This window comes from Balearica regulorum, chromosome 4 (assembly GCF_011004875.1).
Source record: "Balearica regulorum gibbericeps isolate bBalReg1 chromosome 4, bBalReg1.pri, whole genome shotgun sequence".
Classification (NCBI taxonomy): Eukaryota; Metazoa; Chordata; class Aves; order Gruiformes; family Gruidae; genus Balearica; species Balearica regulorum.
Window position 1 is genome coordinate 79,830,023 of NC_046187.1, and position 22,158 is coordinate 79,852,180.

The following is a 22,158-nucleotide window of genomic DNA, read 5'->3' on the forward strand; positions in this document are numbered from 1 at the left end:
CTTTCTAAACTGTGCTTGTTCATCGAGATGTAGGAAAAAGTTTCGCTTGTGAAGACTGATGCAAGAAAGGCCTTGAACTTTAACCTTTCCTGTATTTACTTATCAGGTGACAAGCTTCAGTGGCTCAACATGAGAAATAAACCCCTTCTTTCCAAATCTAATCAGTGAAGACAGACAACAACAAATTTACCCTTGCCTTTCATCTGAAACACAAAGAATAATTGTGTGATTTTCCCCCAATCCAACCTTCTCCCCCCCCCCCCCCAACTTTACCTGTGAATAAAAAGCTTTATAAATCTTTGTTTTGGGGAAAAGTGCAATCATCAAAAAGTTGTCCCGGGTATGGAATTCAATCGGTAGATGAGCAAGAAAGGAACTTTTGATATCTATGAAGAGAGCAGCAACAATACTGGTTGAATCCTAGAAAAAGAAGAAACAGAACAAATTATAATTAACAGTTATTGAAAGTGAAAAAAAGGCTCAATACATGGAATAGTGGAGATCAGGAGAGAACTACTACCGTCATAGCTAGGCACACGTAAAGATCTGAACATTCATTAGCTTGCATAGTGCAGGTATGGAGTGGAAGGATCAAATACAGCCACTTACCGTACTCCTCAGTTTCTACTCTGCAGCTATTACAGTTATCATAAGCTTTAAAGAAAGCATCTGAGATTGTTCTAAGCACCTAAGCTCTGTCTTGTCTTGAAAAGAAAAGCTTGCATTTTAATACCTACTCTTTCCCTTCTATCAGACACTAGACCTTTAGCCCTTTCCTCTGCTAATGCTTCACAGCAGAGCCACCCTCACCTATAGCTACGTATCTCCTCTGACACAGATACCCTGGAAGAATGAATTAAATGTCAGCTAAAAAGATTAGGAGGACGGCATGGTGCTATTGCAAACTTTTTTTTATACCATACTCTTGAGTTTCTGACCCGAAAGGAACCATGCTGCAACGAGATACAGCTATCAGGCCTGCAATTTAAAGCACAAGTCATTTGCACATTGGAAGTTTCTCTCGGATTCTTTAATGAGCACAACTTCTGCTAAACCTATTGCTTCTTCACCTGAATTATGTCTTCACCAACAGGAAGCTGAAGCCCTCAAGATCAGTCTCCCTCAGAAGCACTGAAGTCAGCTTGTCCAATTTTTGTTGTGATAAAACAACACCTGACTCCTGGTTTTCTGGATTGCAAGACAGGCATTTATGTACAACTTTGCAGGATGCTGAAGTGTTTTATGCTCAAGCTTTGACTTGTAACTCTTTTCACACCAAACCATTAGAAAAACAGTAGAATTCATCAGCATGAAACATCCCTGGAAAATGTGAATTCCACTACTTAGGGTTCAAATCACAAATTGAGTACCATCCATCTCCCTTTCAACAGAAGTGGGCAAAGAACTTTACTTACTAATTTTTCAGAAGAAAAAGCTCAAGTTGGAGAACACTTACAGTAGAATTGGTAACAATTCAGAGACTTTTGCAAACAGAATCTCTACCCTTTACTGAGGGATTAATGATAAAAGTAATCCTCCCAAAGCCATTGAGGTTACTGAAGAACATGTAAAAATGTTCTTTGAAGAGACAATTTCTCTTAAGAGAAAACCAACCTCCCTTAGGAGAAATCAACTTTGGGAACATGGTCCACAGACCCTGGATTCTGCAAGATAGCTTGCAGATTTCACGAGGAACGACTAAAAGGCCAACTCAAACATGCCGCATGCTGCAATCTGCATGCAAAGTGTCTAACAGAATGTGCTCCTCCTCCTGGAAAATGTTTAGGGTTCCACAAATTGAAAAAAAGCTGAAAAGAAGCAGCAATAATCCCCACGGACATAAGGTTAAAAGAATCCATTTCCAAGTTTTACAAGATGTTAATGTTATTGTGAAATCTAAGTATTACTTAATATTTGTTCACTTGATTAATGGCCAAAAGGAATGTTGGATTCAGGTACTTACAAGCTTCAGTACTTGGCCTTAAATAAGACTGAACCCAAGCACATAGCACCTTGAGCTCTATACAGTAAAGATGCCTTCATACAATTTAACGAGACACTGAACAGCAACGGAAAAAAGAGAAATAAACCTGGGAGTCTGGAGACTGGGTGGCAGTGCAGCCTGTCGGGTTTTCTTTTACACGCTTGATGGCTGGTACTAAGCTAGAATAGTGCTGCCTTACGAGATGGAAGACGTGTATTTGATAAGATTGGGATGGCTTCTGCTTTAGACCTTCGTGGTACAGTTTTGTGAGGAATCTGCCCTGTCCTCCAGCACTCGATCACTCAATGCCTATGAGCCTCAAGGACTTCAGGAACTCAGGTGGCAACTAGGTGCCCAGCGTCTCAGAACAGAGAAGCCTGCAGCACGTGTTGGAGGCAAAAGTGCAGACGTTTTCAAGTTAAAAAGAGAAGCATCTAGCAGGCATGGCGATAGGGCTGCTAAGAAACTGTACTTTGTATCACTTAAAGTCTTTGTATCATTTATTTTGATCCTACCATTACATTACCCTTTCTTTTCCATCAATATTATTGTTGCAATAACTTTTGGAAAAAGCATACTAACAATTACCCTTCTCCTCCTGTCACTTCTTAACATTTTAAGCTCTCCACCCTTGTATTATGCCAAGTCAAGTAGAACAATAAAATGCTCTCTGTCAAGGTTTAGCTTTACACAAAAATCTGGCATCTGTTCAAGAATGATAGCCAGGTCCCATAAATAGCTAGTTTTATGAAAGTGAGTGTCTTGACTCAAACAATAGAAGGAAGGTCAGTGTTAAAATAGCTTCTTAAACTACCAAGAGGCAATCAATATCATATACAAAAAAGGCAGCTAAGGTAAGATTCTCTCCACTGTTGTGCTTTCATCTCAATTGAATCACACACTTTTATTGTATTTTACTGGTTTCCTCCATTATATGATGAAATCACAGCAACACAATGCTTTCTGGAGGTCACTAAAATGTCTAATACTGTACCTGAGGAAAATAGAAACTAAAGGAAACTGAGATTATTTTTTTTTTCAGGAAACAATAACCAACCAAAATAATCTCTTTTCCATTCTGAAAAAGTGATAGTTAACCCAGCAGGTCTGCCTTGAAGAGGGAAAAAAAAAAAAAAAAAAAAAAGACCTGAATTGCCATCATTAACCTAACTTTCAATTCCCACTAAGCAAAACTATTAGCGTAGCAAGTTGACCAAGTGAAGTGATATAAGTTGATCACAGGAAAGGCAAAAGCCTACAGTAAAAGACACAATGTTAGGTGTAATTACTCAGAATATGTGTAATTACATGCAACATGCCTTTCCTTCTCGCCTCTCAGCTTGGGAAACACGAACCAGTCATTCCCTTCACCCTGTCAGTTACACAACACTTAACGACAGTAGACAGACGCTGCTCGTGACCTCTCCAGAGATAAGCAGTACGCTGCCACGAACATTTGACTGAAGGTTAAATATATTTTGAATAGAAGGCAGCATTTCACCCTCCAATATGCCATATGACTTCACAACACCTTGAATTTTTCTCTATCACTTAAGACTGCTAGATGTTTTATGAATGCTACGTTCTGCAATTTTTCTTTTAACAAAAAGCAATTTTTCATGCTATTAAGACCATATTGATAACTCAAGTCTAATACAAAATTCTCTTCTCCTTACAGATTAGCTAATCAGTAATTGCTAGCTAACCAATACCAGAAGTGTAGACATTAGCATCACTTATTACAGTTTTACACACACATTTGTAAAACTGCAACTGAAATCGAAACTTTGTACTAGTACCCTACAGAAGCATGTTAAAAATTTATAACAAGTTTATGACAGTAGGAAGAAAGAAAAATACTCACCCCATCATAGAGAGAAATGGAACTCATGTGGTTCTTTGAAATGGAAATGCTGCCATGGTGGGGATCAGAAAAGAGAATGCCATCTGAAAAGAAGTACAATTTGCCTAGAATTTCAAAGAAAAAAAAAAGATTGTTTTAGGTATATATCGATATTTCAGCATCATGTATTGAATGCCTCTTCTTTCTGAGGAAGAAATCTATGTTCTTGCAGAATTTTGTTAGGATTATCATGCAGTACGTTTGAGCAAAGTTTTGGGATAGTATCTAGACAGCATTCAGAGCACAACCATTCAATATTCACTGGATCTCACTATCAAGGGCAGGAATCATGACTATGATTTCATTTGACTTAATCTTATCCCCTGGAGCCCACATATTCAAAACAACTGAAAACTTAAACACCATAACAAGTTGGTCAGATTTTCAGCAAAATGTCAATATACTAACACATACCATGCAGTAAAAAAAAAAAAAAAAAAAAAAAAAGAGAGAGACAGTTTTCCTTTCACTTCCTGACCAAGACAAAGTTTAAAACAGAAAAGCCCTTTACTTGCAGACTTGCATTTTATTTTGCATATAAACACAACTGTTAATAGGCTAGTAATTTCCCTGCGAGCTAACAATCTAGTGACAGCCAAGAGAGACATGGCATTCATTCTGTCGCCTTTTTTTTTGGCATTTTACAGACACTTTGGTTCTTAACAAACCTGCAGGGTAAGCAGCTGGAAAATGAGAAACAACAAGGCTAGATGGTATAATGGATAAATCCAAAATTCCACCAAAGTGCTAGAAACTCACATCAGCAAAAAGCTAATTTCTGACAGTCATAAGAAAACCATGAACAAATGACTAAAGCAGGATCAGCATTAAAAACTGGACCATGCTTTAAAAGCAGGCGCACATCCCATACAGGGAAGCACATGAGTTGGCAAAAGGGAAAGGTTAAATATTCGCTTTTAAAAAAAAGAAAAAACAAAAAGAAAAAAAACCCCAGCATTACTCAGAGTTATGTTTCAAAAAAGCAAAGCCAAGCAGCAAAGTAATTAAAACATGAGTGCACTACTAGCTCAATCTATTAAACAATACTTGGCAGAAATAATAAAGAAACTAAGGTGTTCTCCTCCGAAATAGCAACTTAAAGTAAGATCTTAAGGCTTCGTTTTAATAAAAAAGGGCTTGATACGAAATCAAATCACCATAAAAACATACTGGCTCTGCTAACCATGAATGTAACTGGTTTAGACTGAAGCTTCTAGTTAACAGAAGAATTACACTGGGGAGACAGCTACTATTAAATTGGGAAGCACTACAATCACAAATTCAATGTCCAAATTCAGAGCAAGTAGAATGGAGGCAAAGCCATAGATAATTACACAGATGTGAAGGTTTTATAGTTTACATATACAAGATGTTGATTGCTGATGCTTCCAGTACTCACAAAATACAAGCCACAGCACAAGTACGTGCCTTCTAGTGAGTGGTCAAGGAAGAAAAATGAGAAATACAACACTTGAAGCACATTTCTGTCAAATCTCACAGAATATCACACTTCACAGAGAATGTGTCAATGGGGAAAGAAAGGAAATCAGAGATGTTAATTCTTTTGTAACAGAAAAGCAAGCCAAAAAGAGTATTAATTAATCCAAACTAAAAGAGCTTCCTTTAACATGGAAGTCAGTGAATTATATCAAGAACAACTTGATACACTACTTGTATATTTTCCAAGTGATTAATCACAAACGAGTGCTTGATTGGCAAGACTGACTCAGTTAAGTTCACCCTACAAAAATTCGTAACACAGGAGTTATATTAGCATACTAAGGAAATGGTTTAACAGCTTGAACTTTTTGGATGCATTTTGGTCATGAACGTATACCCTATTATAGTAAAACACAAGTGACAGAGAGGGAAGACGAGCACCTGTGTGAAAGCACCTTTTTTTCACCTAATCTTGCCAGGCTACATAGCTGCAACCTCAGCAGAGCCCAAATTAGAGCACAGCAAACTGTCTTGCAGTGTACGTGAAAGGGAACGAGATCAAGTTCGTTTTCACTTGACACCTAAAAAAATATCTCCCTTGTTGAAGTGTTACATAATAGTCCTTATACCACCTACTTAAAACTCTCCATCCCAAGAGTTATCACAAATGTCCCCAAAAAAGGGAAAAAAGTAAATTGCTCCACTGGGGCAGACACAGACAGTTTTCACAAAGCCAAAAAAAAAAGAAAAAAATTCACCATTCTTTTCCTTAGTGATTTACTGAGTGAACCTGCACCCACAGCACTATATTGCAAAATAGTTAAATATGTTACTCTGCGTTAACCTTCTTTCTTTAAAATCTGTCCAATTAGAACAAGACCAAACTCAGCTATGTGAAAGTCACTGCTTAACTGCATTGTACATCACTATTTAAACCACAATACTCTTTGCATAACTAAAAAAAAAACAAAAAAACAACCAATTAAGCTAAAGATTTTTCCCCTAAAGATCATCAGCTTATAGTAAGCACTTAGATGTCAGGTGTTAGTTACCTTCTGTTGTACATCAGCACTGTGGCAACGGTACCTTCCCTGTACAGTGGAATACCAAAATATTATGCCTCAAGAAGTCTCTACTGATTCAAGGCAAAGCAAGGTACATTAACACAAGGCTGTGGAGTGAGGGAAACCCCTCCCAACAGTCCTTCCAAATTGTCTTCAGTCGTATTTAACAGGGAAGAACAACCTCAGGCACCAGTACAGGTTAGGGGTTGACCTGCTGGGAAGCAGCTCTGTGGAGGAGGACCTGGGAGTCCTGGTGGACAACAAGCTCTCCATGACCAGCAGTGTGCCCTCGTGGCCAAGGAGGCCAATGGTGTCCTGGGGGGCATAGAGGAGAGCGTGGCCAGCAGGTCCAGGGAGGTTCTCCTCTCCCTCTACCCTGCCCTGGTGAGATCACGTCTGGAATATTGTGTCCAGTTCTGGGCTCCCCAGCTCAAGAAAGACAGGGAGCTACTGGAGAGAGTCCAGCCGAGGGCTACGAGGATGATGAGGGGACTGGAGCATCTCTCGTATGAGGAAAGGCTGAGAGAGCTGGGCCGCCTTAGCCTGGAGAAGACTGAGAGGGGATCTGATCAATATTTATAAAAGTCTAGAGAATGGGGCCAGACTCTTTTCAGTGGTGCCCAGTGACAGGACAAGGGGCAATGGGTACAAACTGGAACATGGGAAGTTCCATCTCAATGTGAGGAAAAACTTCTTCCCTCTGAGGGTGACCGAGCCCTGGGACAGGCTGCCCAGAGAGGTTGTGGAGTCTCCTTCTCTGGAGAGATTCAAAACCCATTTGGATGTGTTCCTGTGCAACCTGCTCTAGGTGATCCTGCTCTAGCAGGAGGGTTGGACTAGATGATCTCCAGAGATCCCTTCCAATCCCTACCAATCTGTGACTCTGTATTATTGGGATATTCATTTTACTTAAGTTCTTGAAGGCAAAGCACCAAAAGAGGAGGAATGATTTAAGACTGTTGCTAGTATTCTCATGTCAGAGAGCTGTAACTCGATTGAACCTGAAAAGGACCAAGATCGAGCATCTTTCTGTAATACGGTGAGCATCTGTGCTAAAAACCACTGAAGTTCCTGCTTAAAAATAACAATGGAAAAATAAAGTCTGGAACAGCCTGTCAGCTCCAGGAAGACACTTCAACAGAAGCAAAGAACACAAGGCTGTAAAAAAATTTAGAAGCAAATCATTCCAATCTCCTCCTACATCACAGGCAGGGTACCACATTGCCCAGAAGGTACATATTTGCCTTCACTTTTTGAGTTGAGAGCCCACAGTGTACTGTCACAACTCTAACACTCAAACTTTCCAACCTAACATTCATATAGGTACAGAAAAAGCACAAAAAAAGGCACACCATCTATTAATGATAGAAGCAGCCAGTTTGTGCGTGCTTTCAAACTTTAACTACGGGAGAAAGCCACCTCCCAGGTCTGCAAAGACATTCTCAATCCTGTGAGGCAAGTCCCATCTGCCTCAAAAGCAGGCTGACAGCTCTGACAGCAATCCCTCTTCTAGGACTAGCAGTTTAAAGCAGAGGTTGAGGACAAAAAAGTAAAACGTGGAGTTTAACAAAAGTTGCAAAGGAAAATGGAAAAAAAAGCTTTAAGACAATGGCATAGGTTTTGCACCAGATGTGTAAATCCCAGAAAATGTGCCCCTCTCTCATGTTTCTTAAAAGAAAAAACAAAAAAACCCCACTCTACAAGTAATTTAAAAAACACATCTCACCTTCTGCAGGCATGGTTTGTGGATTGCTAGAATAAATATATGCTCCATCACCTCCAGTGAGTAAAGTGCCCAGAAAAGATTTGTCTTCCTATACAGGAAAAAGAAACAGTAATATCAAGGACTTTAATCGAGGCAAGAATATTTTCTCACGCTTTTGCTTCAAGAAAAAAAAGTGGGTTTTTTAAACAGCATGTCAGAACTTTTTTAAAAGAGTTTTAAACTGCATTAATACAGAAGAACTAGTGAAAGACAGAATGTCAAGAGTATAATTTCTAAAAGCACTTCCCTCCATTTTGGTTTTGCCAGCAGCTATCAAGTTACAAGTTATTGTCAGAAGCACAAGGCATAGCTTTTTGTTTTTAGATTGTCAATCTACTGAACTAAAAGTATATTACAGGAAAATAAATCTATTTGTAATGAAGATTTCTGGTAACCACAAATTAAACCACAAATGTGAAACTCATGTGGTTTAAGATGTTTCCAGATCCCAAACTCTTTTCGTTTTCATAGTGCTTAAAGTGCTTTCCTTTAGACATTTAGCACAGCAATTAAGTTAAAAGAAAGTGGCATTGAGTTTTGGGGGTTTTTTGAAACACATGAGTTCCATGGGTAATACTTAGTGAGGCTTCCATGAAATCACAGCTTTATTACAACTCTTTTTGCTCTTAAGTTTTGTCATTCTTTGAAATAAAGAAAACCTCAAGCTTTTACACACAATGTATTTTTTGTAGGCCAAAGTTTGAAAGAGACAGGATAGAAAAGGCAAGTCTTTTGTAGAGGGAGTAACAAACATAATAAAAGCCAGTTTTGCTAGCAGCTTAGAGTTTTTTGAATACTGGTTCTTGAAAGTGTAACTTCTATAGTTTAACGAAAATGCTTCATTTTACCTTCAATACATGCTGTGCCTTTTCAGACAGTTTCACATCACTATCTTCAACCTGTAGCCAAAAACAGTTTCCATTTGTATTGTTAGTAGATAAAGCAAGTCTAACGTTAAATAAAAAGGCATTAAAGAAGACTGAAGGCAAACAAGAACCTTAGGTACCAGGGGTAGATAAAGTCCTGAGAGCAGAGTGCTTCAGAGGCAGCTTTGTGCTCCTCAATATTGTGTTACCATGGGACTGAAATAGTTCCTCGAAACACATTCAAGGGGATACTCCACATTAAAATATTTTATAGACTAAAATAGTGTTGTATAGACACAAAGTAGTGCATCCCATTCAATCTGACTTTTTACTTTAAGAAGTATGGATTGCCAAAGGGCATAACATTGTCCAACCTCACAACATTCACGGAAATTATACCTCTTCCACAGGGCAGTACATTAGAGAACTGGAAGCAGACCTTTCTTTCTGTTGGGGCAGACATTTAGGTCATCTAAAGTGCCCCATAATAAACAGAATTTTTAAGTCACACTGTGTACTTGAAAAACACCCAGGCTTTTACACAGCTAAAAAATCAAAGTGGTGAAAATGAAATAATTTAAAACTCGTGTTATGAATGGAACTATCAGCCTGTTTCCACTTATTAGTTTTTCATTTCATGTCCAAATTAAAAAATGAGAATGGAATTAATATTCTCTTTCAATGCCAACATTCCATACTTTTTCCTCATAACAAGTTTTCATTTGTGAATCTGTATGCATAGAAAAAAAAAACTCAGTAAGTTTTTGTGTACTAACCAGCCAAGAAGCGTATCTTGGGATAGCTGCAGTCAGTATTATGTGGCTGGTTTCTGACTTAATGCTGCCATCTGCAGGGAAGTAAATGGAAAGCAAAGTAGTATAATACCATCCATATACTTCAGACTGTTCAATAAATTACTTTTACGATTTGAAATTTCTCTAGGAAACATGAAAATTTCCTCATTATTTTAAGGACCTATTAGCGTTTAAGTGAAGCTTTCACAGCAGACCAACTGCCAGTCTTCTTGTGCTGTAACATGCACAGAGCTGCTATACAGTAACCAAAGAAACTCTGCTTGTATTCTGGTCTTACTACATGGCTTTTTCCTTCGCTCTCCTCCCCACCAAAAGTGTTCCAACTCCCATGGTTAAAAACCCACAGCCTGTCTGGATACAAGAGTTCATAAATATTGTTCAGACAAACTCAATAACTATCTATCTTTGTCACATGTAAACAATCTGGAAGATATGCACTTGTCTAAAGTTATGGAAATTACTCAGTATCCTGTATTTTAAATGTAAAGTGTGTTTTTGGAACAGTCTTCTAAAAATCATGTATTTTTTTAGTTTTGTTTCATCTCTTCCAAAGAGCAACTGAAATTAAAACATATTGTATAAAATGAGTGATGGAAGAGAGCTGTTCGAATTTCCTCATAAAACAGAAAACATTCGCTAAAGACTGAAGAAAATTTAGGAAGGGTGCTATCACACTTGAATTTTTTACACCTCCACCCTGCTGTATCACAAGGCAGCCATAAAACTCACAGTCCTTTCAGTGAGATTAAAGAAACCTGACACTTAAGATATTAATTCCTAGCAAGCTAAAACATTTAGGTTTTTAATTAACCCAAAGGCTTAAAAACCCATAATGGTAATAGTATTAACATCCATCGGAAGCCCTTTTGCTCCTCCATCACACCAAAGCTAACAGAATGACAACATTGGTGCTAGAATTTAAAATAGTTACCTTTTTCTTTTACTTGTATCTGTGACGTTAGAAAAGACTCTGAAAAGACAACAGATCCCAAGCATCCTCTTCCTGTGAGCGAGTCTGGAATGTCAAATACCATCATAGACGCCTACAGCAATCAAACAGTTGGACAGAAAGGAAGAGAAAGCAGAATGTGAAACATTTCAATTGAAGTAGCAAAATCCATATGTTTTAAACCTCGTAAAAACCCCCGGCACTTCTATATTGCGGTGGAAAGTGTGAGATCATAACTGTACGCGTTATTCCAAATTCCACTGTCTGACTTCATGTTAAAACTCAATCCTACCTCAGTTTCAGCATATGAAATCTCTCTCATCTCTCCCCTTACATTTGTCTTCACACAGATAAAAATAGCTGCATAAAAGCCACTCGAGCTCTATTTTCTAATAAAATGTATAATAAGAATACTGAACAGCTTACTTACCGTTTTAATCAAACTCAGGCCATCCTCATTATCTAATGGAGTAATTCTAGAACAATAATGATAATTAAATATTTAAAGATTGGATCATTTTGAGTGACTTCATAGCAGCCAAAAAAGCTATTTAATTTTAAAATAAACTCTTATTTTGTGTAGGCCATTTCAGTCAATTAGTGCGGGGATTAAAAAAAGCACAAGCTTGCGATATCAACCAAGCGAGATACAAAAAAGAAAAACTCTTAATGGGCTCATGCTGCTTCTACTCATTAACAGTTAATAAAATCGGTCTGCCCAGTTGTTTTAGATTTTTTAAATTGTTTTTAAGATTCCACAGAATTACAGATATGAAATCATTAAACTGTCTCATACACAAAAGCATTTAGTACATCTTGTATGAAATAATTAAATGCAGTGTTTTCTCAGAAGTTCCAAGACAACAAAAAGTATTAAAAATGCTAATTATTAACAAGTAGTGTAAGACAGGGATACAAACCTTCCATGATTATTCACAGCCTGAATTTGAAAAGCGATTTTGGAGCTGTAGAACAGAAATTGTACTGGTGAAAAATGTGTTTTATATTTCTTCTACAAGTAAAAAAATAAGCACTAATAGATTTAAAGCAAAAGAACTGGTCAGGTGATTAAAAAAAGCAGGAAAAGAAAAATGGAATTATGATAATGATTTTAAAAGACTGAATGCATTATGAAGTCTTGGAATTTGGCAGTCATGCAAGTTCAGTTTAAAATGAACATTTAACATCTTTTTTTCCCCAGAAGCAGCTAATGCAGTGACATAATACATCAGTATTTGAAAATACATACCATAACACAGTTTTAAGCTGCGTTAAGTGAAGACTATCTAACACAGACATGAGCATCTGCTCTGCTACCTCCTTTGCCTGAAAAAAGGAAATTGAGAATAAAATATCTTTTCCCATACTTCCAAATCCCAGCAGCTACAGGAGCACCCGTAAGATCAACAAGAGACCATACACTAAACAATAACACACTGATGCACCAGGCTAAAATGTGTTCTTTCACATATCTGATTTTCCTTGCTATAAGGTTAGGAAAACTCATGAAAGATGGAAAAACAATTGTAGATGGACAAGATTAGATATACTCTGAAATTTCACTTTTTTAAACAGAATTCAGAGACACTGGTTGGAGGCCACGGTATTAACTTCATTAATGTTATGCAGTTGACTGAAACATTTTTTTTATTATTATTTTTTATTTTGGTTTGCATGTAATCTTATATTGCAAGCAATCCAAATCAACAATTACAGCGTACAGAATCGGTGCTTCATTTACCTTGGATTCAGTGGAAGTTTTAGCATAGCACTCAATGCCAGCAAGCACAGCCTCTACAACAGCAGTATATATTTGCGACAACAGCGTACTGAAGAGAAATACAAACACAACATTTACTAGACAGATAGTTTTCTTCCTCCTCTGTTTAAAGGAGCAGTTATTCCTCTCATAACACAACTCCCTTATATAGAAGGGGTCCTAGTTCAAATGAGCATAGAAATAGCTTTATGCTTGACCTTTCCGTTTAAAAAAAAATAAATTAGAGCAAGTAAATTGCTCAAATTACAGAATATCTTGGCGAAAAAACCTCTTGGCACAGAGGTATCCCTGCTCTCATCAGTCAAGGAAAAAAAAAAGTTTTATTGTTGCCTTTTGCTACAGTTGTGTTGAGGATCGTATCCTAAATATTCCAATCAGAATAGAATGGTAGCCCCACGTTCCGCAAAAGCAAAACTGGAAAACAGAGTGAACTGACTTCAGAGACAGACTTGTTCTTGTTCAGACTTGGAAAAACCACCTGTGCCCAACTAAGAAACATCAGCCTCTGTCTTCCAGCTAAATGGGAACAAAGAGATAAGCAGATCAACAAAACAGTCCTACTTCCCCAAAACTCCTCTCATTACTCCTCTGTAACTGCTAGATGCTGAGGAAGGGAAGGGGAGGAGGAAAGAGAAGGATACAGCATATAAGCCATACGCAAAGCGCTCCTGAAGGATGGAAAAAGCATCTGAAGCTCCCAAACGTGGCCCAACACGGAGGAACCTCAAAAGGCACCAATGCTTGTCTTTGACCTTCATCCCCACAACAGTAAGAGATATTAAAAATCAAACCTTCTTACTACTTTTTGATGTTTCTCCTATGTAATCTCACGTACTCACACGTGCATTTAACTTGTTTTTAGTACACATGTGTGTAATTCTTCCTAACTCTGTGACCACTCCTATTTCACATATATATTTGCAAGAAAACACCTCACAGCGGGCTGTGCTTTACATTAATGTGCCACAGTTACCTTACTCTTCTTCCCATTTTAAAGTTTCAACACTAACAATGCAAAACAGAAAATGGCATTTTCTTTAAAAAAAGTAAAAATACAAAGGTTACCCCAGGGATACTGAAAGTTACACAGTCAGATTACACACTCCAGCGAATCTGCACTCCAGGTTGCAGTTCTTCCTAAATACAGCCAAATTTGGACTGAATAGTACTTTTGAAATATTTTTCCACTTTTTATTTCATTGGAAAACACTGACAAAAATAAGAACCAGTTACAGGACTCAACTGCAAACTAATTCCAAAATCATGAGGCCAGGTTTGCCAGAAAAGCTGATTTTACTGTTGTTGTAAATAGATTATTTGATCCAATACAGGGACACTTCCAAGAAAAAAAAAAAATTCTCATTAAAAATACTGCCTCTATCAAGTGACTCCTGCTTTGCTTAGAACTTCTCTAGCTATCTCAGAACTGTATTTAGTACAAAGTCTTTTAGAAGTAGGACAAGAAATATTCTATATGGTTGAGCAGAACATACATGTAAGCAAAATTACCTGTTGCAGCTTTAGTGTTAAAAAAAAAGTAAAAACCTGCTGCCTTTTACATCTTTGAGAACCATATCACAATTACTAAAAGTCAACAGTACTTAACATGAAAGGTCACTGCTACTGGATCCCTCAGGCACATCTTTAATATCTTGCTAATATGTTATGCAGGCTTGCAAACTGCTCCGCTGCAGAAGCAAGAACAGGCTCCTAAAACTATCCTAACTAGCAAGGAGGACAAAATCTCTAAGGAAAGGTCTGGTTTATCAAGATTGAGAGATTATCTACCATGTTCTTAAAGCTTGACAGATTATCTACAACATGCAGAGAAGTGAACGTCAACATGGAGAAACAACATCTTATTTTGTGAAGGTCAAAATGTGTGGAAGCTTTGTAACTTACCAACAAAGAAATTTTATCTATCCTTTCACACAGAGAAATTTGTTTGCAAGTCTGAGTGTTCCCCATTGGCATGTTCACTAACCATTATAAATCTTACACATTGTTTAGCTTAATGAAACTAGTCTAAAAATTACTTTTACTTCACTCTGTGGGACAGGCTTCCATTCATTTATGGATACTTTCACACCTCAGTGTATATGAAGCTCATTTTAAAGCAATTCAAATAACAGTAAAGATAAAAAGTTTTAATAAAAGTTAAGCAAACTTTACTAATTTCCTTTTACACTTTGCTGTAGAGCAGAAGGGATGTCACACTAACAATTCCTAGTTTGCTCACTGAAATCCTCAACAAGCAATTTGCCTTTGAAACCCTCTGACATTCACGTTATTCTAAATAAAAATGTATCTCTGCAAATGCCAACAGCCACTGCTGACTAAAAGCAGTTTTGATATACTGCCACAAGATAGAAAGAGTGAAGAGTTAAGGAATAATAAAAAGTTGGCAGCTTACACTTGTTCAGCTTGCTTGTGCATTTCATTGTCATTTCCTGTATTAAAAACAAAAATGTTTGTTTTAAGCACTTTCAGAAGCATTTACACAGAACTTTGTGGGCATAACATTTCTGTTGCATATCTTACATGACATTTATCCAGTATTTTATATAACCACAGTTTGTTTACAGGTTAAAAAAAAGAAAGAGCAAAGCACAGGTTTAACTTGTATCAGCAGAGCCAGACCATACTAAGGCCAGACCTAAAACCAGCTGCACCGGGTCAACAAAGCTTGCTCTCACGCTGTATCCTGTCTCCCAAAGTGGCCATTCCTGAGTGCCCAGGAAAAAGCACAACTAGAGCAAACACACACTATAATCCCTTCCATTTTGCAAGCCTCCAATCATCTCCTCCTCGCATACCTTCTCAGCTGGATATGGTTTCAAGATACATAGTAACCCTAAGGAGACTGACTTTAGCCATGGGCTCATGCAACCATTTAAAATGGGTAAGAAAATGGGTTTTTTAAAAAATTTCGCATGGCTTGTTTTTATCAGGAAAGACAACTATTATAACACTATTTGATCCAAACCAGATGATGAAGGATAAAGGTCAAACAACTTTCTCTATCCTTTTAAAGTTCTTAATTATTTTGTTAAGAAAAAAAAAAAAGGAGGCATATTTGACAACTACCATTTTGAATTGCTAGATTTTTGGGGACTGGTTTTCTGTCAACCTGTATGGAACACCAACTTGTTCCAATGTGTATCTAGTACTTGTAAAAAGCCTGCCCACTCAGGTGATCTCTGCCTTCACACTGCATCCTGATGCAAACACAAATACAATTATTGACCTTTGAATCATTCTTTGAAAATACCTGACGGATTTTTGCACATGAAGGTAAGATATGCAACAGAACAATGATCTTCTATGATTTCCTGCACTGGCTACAGAATTACACAGCATCTACCACTCCATGGCCTGACACTCATAAAGGAATCAAAACCAACTTTTAACTGGTATAAATTTTAAATAATCAATGAGAACTGCTTTAAATTACTGCTTGGTACTTTTAATAAACTTACCCAGGAATGGAGTGTGAGTGGTTCCGAAAAAATAGGTCCTTGAACACGCCAGAGGTCCCTTTGGAGAGACACACTGCACTACCTAGTTGTCAGTATTAATGAGATATAAAAAGACCTTAGTAAAAAAAAATTGGTGCAACAATTAACAATAAGCTAAGTTCCCCTTAAGCCTTCTAACCACTGACATACTACAGGAAGTGCACAACACAGACTTAACTGGATTTTTAAAAAGCAACTTACGTTTTTCAAAGATATATTTCACTTTTGACTTGACCTGAATGGTTGATAGACTTTGGAAAGGAGATGAGCTCTGACTTCCATAAGCGTTAAGCATATGTTTTCATTTTCCTATGTCAACTGCTTTTTTCATGAAGAGGAAAGTGTGTCAGGTTCCCATAACTATGCTTGCACTCGGTCTTATTTACTATTTTCATGACACCCTATTAAAACAGTACCACCTGTACCTGTAAATAAACCACCTTTTTAAGAACAATGTCAGAATCTGAGGACAACAGATGGAGCAAGTACCACATCAGAAAAAAATTGTACTTGCATTTTGAAAGATATCAAATGGTCTTAATGGTAATGTTAACAAGGGGAGAAAAAAAATTGGAAGTGTTTTTACAGATATAGAGTTAGAGCAGCAAATGCAGGATGACACTTCACTGGGATGCTCAAACAATCCTTTCTCAGGCTTTTGACACACGCAATGTGTTCAGAATACCCACGTCCATCCATCCCTAAAGCAGCTATGCATGAAATGTTGTCATGACAAGATCAAAAACTCATTCCCTCAATCATACATCCACTCCACGATGACCTGTACTCAACCGCATCCATCTCCTCAACAGCACAGACTTTGGACTCGCACAACTGACGGACACTCCCAGAGCCCACAGAAATCGGCTAGCAGGGAGAACTACACAACGCAATCTGCACGCTACCTCTCCTCCTTCGCTGCGAGTTACCTTCTTGATGTACCCAGCCCAGCCGGCCAGAGGATCTGAATTCCCTGGGGTCGCTTCCCCAGTTACGTCCCCTGCGCGGCAGTGCAACAAGCCATCGACCTCATCACATGTTTTAAAACTAAGCTTTTACTTGAAAATGGAAACAAGTTAATCTTACAACTTGATCTTAACATTCTTTGAACACCAGAAAGATTTTCAGTTTCATGACCTGTTCAGTTGCCGAAGCATACGCTGAGATTTGGATACACTTTGTCTATTCACAAAGTCATTATCAAAAAAAGTGTCTTTCCATTTCTTTTTAAGAAAAGGCTAAACTGATTAAAATAAAACCTGTGTGTCAGAGTTAAGTACATCGTATGCTACCATCAGGAAAATTTTCACTTTATGGCTAGGACAAACGTCCTCATAAACAACATTTCCCTCTCCCCTACCCCACACATTTAGAACACCACAAGTGTTAAAAAAGTTGTTTTTTTTAAAGGACAAAAAAACTTTTAATTCACTCAGCAATCCCTGATTAAACATCTAGTATAGTTTGACTTGGAAAGAGAGAGAGAAAAAAGGAAATTTGTTCATTTGCCTGATTGACTGTAAAGGTAGCATATGTTTTTATATGTTAAAAATTGGATATTTAACTCATGGAAGATAAGCATTTTAAGGGCACAAAAAAAACCATACAAAGAAAAAAACATGCACTGCTTAAAAAGATCAGATAATTACTTCAAAGCCTTACCATATGCTTAGCAGTGCTTCCACCAAGGCCGGTGTTTCGAACAAGATGTCCTTCTGATGGAAAATTAAAGTTACCGGAGTTCAAGTTTTCCTTAGTTGAGTGGCTACCAAACAGAACAAAGGGCTGCCGGCTAGGACTGAAGAGAAAAGAGGATATCACCACCAAGATACTTGAAGAAAACTTGCAAACAACACATGAAATCAAAGCTTTCAAGTCTGATGGACCAATTATTGAATATCTCACTAGAAGAGTAGGACAAAAAAAAATATATATATACATTTACTACAGCTGCAGAAAGTTTCCCTTTGAAAACATCAAGTGCCAAAGGAAAAGTTTACTTGAATTAACAAGACTATGATTTGTTTCATATACAAAAGCATATCTCAGGGCTGTTTCCCAAATGATATTAGAAGGGTTTTTTCCTTCTGTAAAGTGCATTGCCTTGAAAAGCTGACTAGTTTAAAACTTACCACCTCGAAAAACCCTGAAATGACTATATTGGAATTAAACAAAACTATTTTGGTTTTAGTTCTGGCTTTGGGCTGAAGACTCAGCTGGAGAGGTCAAGGTTTTTCTTTTCATTATTTAAATGCAAACAACATAGAATGCTGAAAACAATAAAGGACATTGAACTCCACTGTTTAATTTCAACTAAAGAAGAATCTGTAGAGACCTTCAAGTAACTAAGCAACCTTTATTTAGCTCAAAAAAGCAGAAGGCTTGGTTTTGCAACACATGACAAACAACCTTCCTCTCTCAGCTAAAATTCTATGCCGAAATAAACTAAAGCTGACCTGTATTGTCCAGCTTATATTGGCTAAGATTTGGGTTTTTAATTGCCCTGCTTTACATGTTGGTCTTGTGGATGTTGTGACTCACAAAAGTATACCGATTTCTTCAACCTTCATATTTTAATTGGTTTTGAGTATCATATAAATAGGACCAACATGTTCAAACATTGCTCTCCTGGGTAGTAAGTTCTTGACTTACTTTAGATATCTGACCATGAAGAAATTAATCACATTAAAATGCACAAGGTAGTTGGTTTCAAACATATTGACATTCTATATGCAATAACTACAGCCTTAAATCCCATGAAAATTCAGGTTTTACCACCCAGAAATGCCTTTGCATGTTTGGTTTTTTTAAATATTCAAAGATGAAATGTGATGTACGGAGATGGTCTTAAAAGGAATTATAAGCATTATGGCATCAGAGATATGGAAATAACGTATCGAGGTACTAGTGACACCACAATTTCACAGGGAATAATGAGTAATACCTGTTATCTGTTATATGGCTTGAGATCATTCCGTGACTGAAGTAACTTCTGAAAGGCTGAGAAAAAAAAAAAAATCTGATTAAGAAATAAATGACCAGAAAGTGATACATCCTTACTATCATTAAAAACAAACCTGAATTACCCTTCTCAAAGAAAACTCCTGACCCCTCAAAAAGTATTTCCAACCTCCATAAACAAACCCAAACATCATTAAGCCTCATATATGCTTAAAAAGCAACAGCTGTTACCAAAAAACACTGTGCCATGTTTACCCACACTGGATGTTACCATGAGTTATGTTTGAGACTTGACACGTGCAACCTCAACTTGTTCAGCAACGCACATACCAGAGCTTCCACCAAAATTAAAGTCAATCTACCTACAAATAGGGATCTGTTGTGCAGAAATAAGTTCAATTACCAGTGAACAAACACTCAAGTGTGAATTACCCCAGGCAGTCCTAAGCCATCATACCACAGACAGGTAAGGTGGGTGGTACACTTTAAAAAAACCACCCAATTCTCCTCCTCAAACCAGCATTTCAAAGGATTATCGAAGCAGGCATACCTCCCCCGCCTGAGATTCTGATAGTTCCAGAATGAAGGGAATTTCAGTATCAAAATTAGCAAAAAAATTGGTCCACTGGTGTTCAAAAATCATCAAATCCTAGAAGAAAAATATTCAACATTACTTAGTAAGGCAAATGTTATACCAGAGAAAGAAAGTCACAGATTTTACTGAATGAACCCAAATTACTTCACAATAACGTAGATTACATTTGACTATGCAGTATGGAATACAGCCTGCCCAATGAAACAATGAGTACGAGAAAATAAAAATCACCTAAAAAGATAAGGACTTTCTGCTGGGCTTAGGGAGTTTTTTTGAGTGGGGGCTTTTTTGTTTGGGTTTTTTTTTATTTGGAGGGAGAAGAGGCAGGAGAGTGCAGGGCTCTGGTCCTTTCCCTATCTGCTTTTAACCTAAGGAAGCACTCTGTTTTGAGATCACTCATAACTCAGACCTCATAATTCCCATAAAACTTCCAAAATGAATGCTCGTACAGATTTTATTTTCCATTTTTAAATCTGTGTATGGTTCTGCAGTAATTTGTATCTGACATTAAGTAAGCTTACAGACAGAAAATGAGGAACAGGGTGGGGAATTTTGGAAACTTATGATGTGCAAGTGGCAGACAGTCATTTCTTTATCTGCATTTGTAAAAATAAAAAAAGGTAAATGGAAAAGGAAATACCACTAAAGCGGAATAAAAAAGGAAGATGACTACAGTCTAAGTGTTACATTCAAATTAACTAAAAAAAAAAAAAAGAAAAAAAAAAAAGAGAATCAATAAAGAGTGTGTCATGCTGATAAAGCAGGAACCTTAAAGAACCAGGCAATTCTAAAATCCTCTCCAGATTACTTTCAGTTCCTTGTCACTTACTAACTTGGAAGCTGACAGACACCCTGATTTTAGAAAGTGTAGTTTTTCAGATATATAAAACAGGCAAAACCAGAACTATGGTTTTAGCAGTGGTGTAAGTGTATTAGACAGTATTTTACTTCAGCCACTCCATTAATGCAGCAGTGAATGAAACTTAGAGAGTGAATGTTGATGAAATTTTACAAACCTGCCAAAATAATAATAAAGGCTATACTAGAGGTTTAAAATGAAGGTTTACATTTAGAAGGAGAAACTATCCTTGGAGAATATTCCAGCCTCAAATAAGCTTTTCATAGAAGCTAAGAACTAAAAAGTGCTTTTGTCAGTTTTTTGGAACATGCCAATGTTGTACAGAACATTCTTTCAAAACCCAAGGAGATTTCAAATCGGAACTTTTTGAAATCAAAGCTGTGTTAACAAAAAAAAAGTATAAACATATACCAGCTTCAAATGCTCTTTAAGATCACCTAACCTCATTCTCACTGCGGGAATGAATCATTTTTAAAATAACCAATTTCTATGAAACCAGACTTGTATGAAAAAACCCATTCATTAATTATTTTTTCAGAAAAAAAAAAACCAACAACAACTTCAAAATAAGATAAATAAGTCTGTTTCAGGGCAGACTTATCAAGTACAAGAAAAGTCCAAACATTTATCTCACTTCCACAGGAAAAGGGGAAGTGAAGTATCAGAGAGTGACTATTTAGACTGACAGTCTTGAAAACTGTAAGCCATTTTAATTTTCATTACAGCAGTCGATTGAAAAACTGAATTGGTGTGAACTACCAATATTTTTATTAATAAAAGATATTTTCTGCTGAACTTGCTACATATTAAAAGCCTACTTTGCTGCCAAACTAGAAACTGATGAAAAAATTAATAACAAAATAATGTATACTGATACTCACACGTTGCTTGCTTCTCTAGCACTGAGATCAGACCACCACATTAAAATGAGGAATCACTTTACACTGTTTGTATTTCAGAAAGCATCAGAGCAGCCACTGTGTGTCACTGTTACCCGCATAAAGAGGTTTATTTTGGAAGAATGGTTGTATGTTAAAGTGGATTTTTCCCCCCCCTTGCTGCAAAAGGAGGATTAACACACACAAACATACCAACCTGCTGTGCTTTGTACATAGTCCTACGACCTGAAGAATAGTCACATACATTTAGATAAACTTTTAGGAGAATTTCAGGCAAATTAAGAAATTCAAGACATTCAAAACAAGTTCTTTTAAAGTTTTGCAGACTTTGCGGTAGATTTGAAGCAAGGAAAGAGACCCTTCAAGCAACAGTATGCAGAGCAGTAGATTAAGCATACAAGCACTATTAAAAACAACCAAAATAACAACAATTTAGCTCTGTGGCTACACTAACAGACTAGTAGTTGATCCAGAGTATTTCACCTGCATTACCTCAAAGAGCAAGTCCTCCAGGGAAACAGGATCCATTTTACTGTATGTCTTCCACAAATCAACACTGACGTCCATTAACTGAAAAAGATTTTAAACACAATTCTATGAAAAACACCATGAAGAATGCCACAGATCAGGTTTAAGCCACACTAAAACAGACTTGCAGCACACCACCTAGTCTAACGGTGCTCCTTAATGCTGAATTTGGAAATATTTTTATGCTACTGGTTACAAAATAATTGTAATCCAGATGCAAGTGTTCTGGGTG

The 22,158-nt window shown here is 37.2% G+C and overlaps 1 protein-coding gene across 2 annotated transcripts in view; it reads right to left on the reverse strand.

Moving 5' to 3' along the window:
- Positions 1-22,158, reverse strand: part of DNAAF9 (dynein axonemal assembly factor 9) — a 78,546-nt gene that overhangs the window by 31,473 nt on the left and 24,915 nt on the right. For both annotated transcript variants that reach the window (XM_075752829.1, XM_075752830.1), the window contains 16 exons: positions 21,891-21,968; positions 19,596-19,694; positions 19,029-19,084; positions 17,747-17,882; positions 16,046-16,127; positions 14,980-15,016; positions 12,528-12,615; positions 12,036-12,112; positions 11,707-11,751; positions 11,217-11,262; positions 10,769-10,880; positions 9,799-9,869; positions 9,005-9,055; positions 8,118-8,205; positions 3,849-3,952; positions 274-420 (listed from right to left, as the gene is read on the reverse strand). In XM_075752829.1, the coding sequence (XP_075608944.1) occupies positions 274-420; positions 3,849-3,952; positions 8,118-8,205; positions 9,005-9,055; positions 9,799-9,869; positions 10,769-10,880; positions 11,217-11,262; positions 11,707-11,751; positions 12,036-12,112; positions 12,528-12,615; positions 14,980-15,016; positions 16,046-16,127; positions 17,747-17,882; positions 19,029-19,084; positions 19,596-19,694; positions 21,891-21,968 (1,317 nt within the window). The remainder of the gene's footprint in view (positions 1-273; positions 421-3,848; positions 3,953-8,117; positions 8,206-9,004; positions 9,056-9,798; positions 9,870-10,768; positions 10,881-11,216; positions 11,263-11,706; positions 11,752-12,035; positions 12,113-12,527; positions 12,616-14,979; positions 15,017-16,045; positions 16,128-17,746; positions 17,883-19,028; positions 19,085-19,595; positions 19,695-21,890; positions 21,969-22,158) is intronic.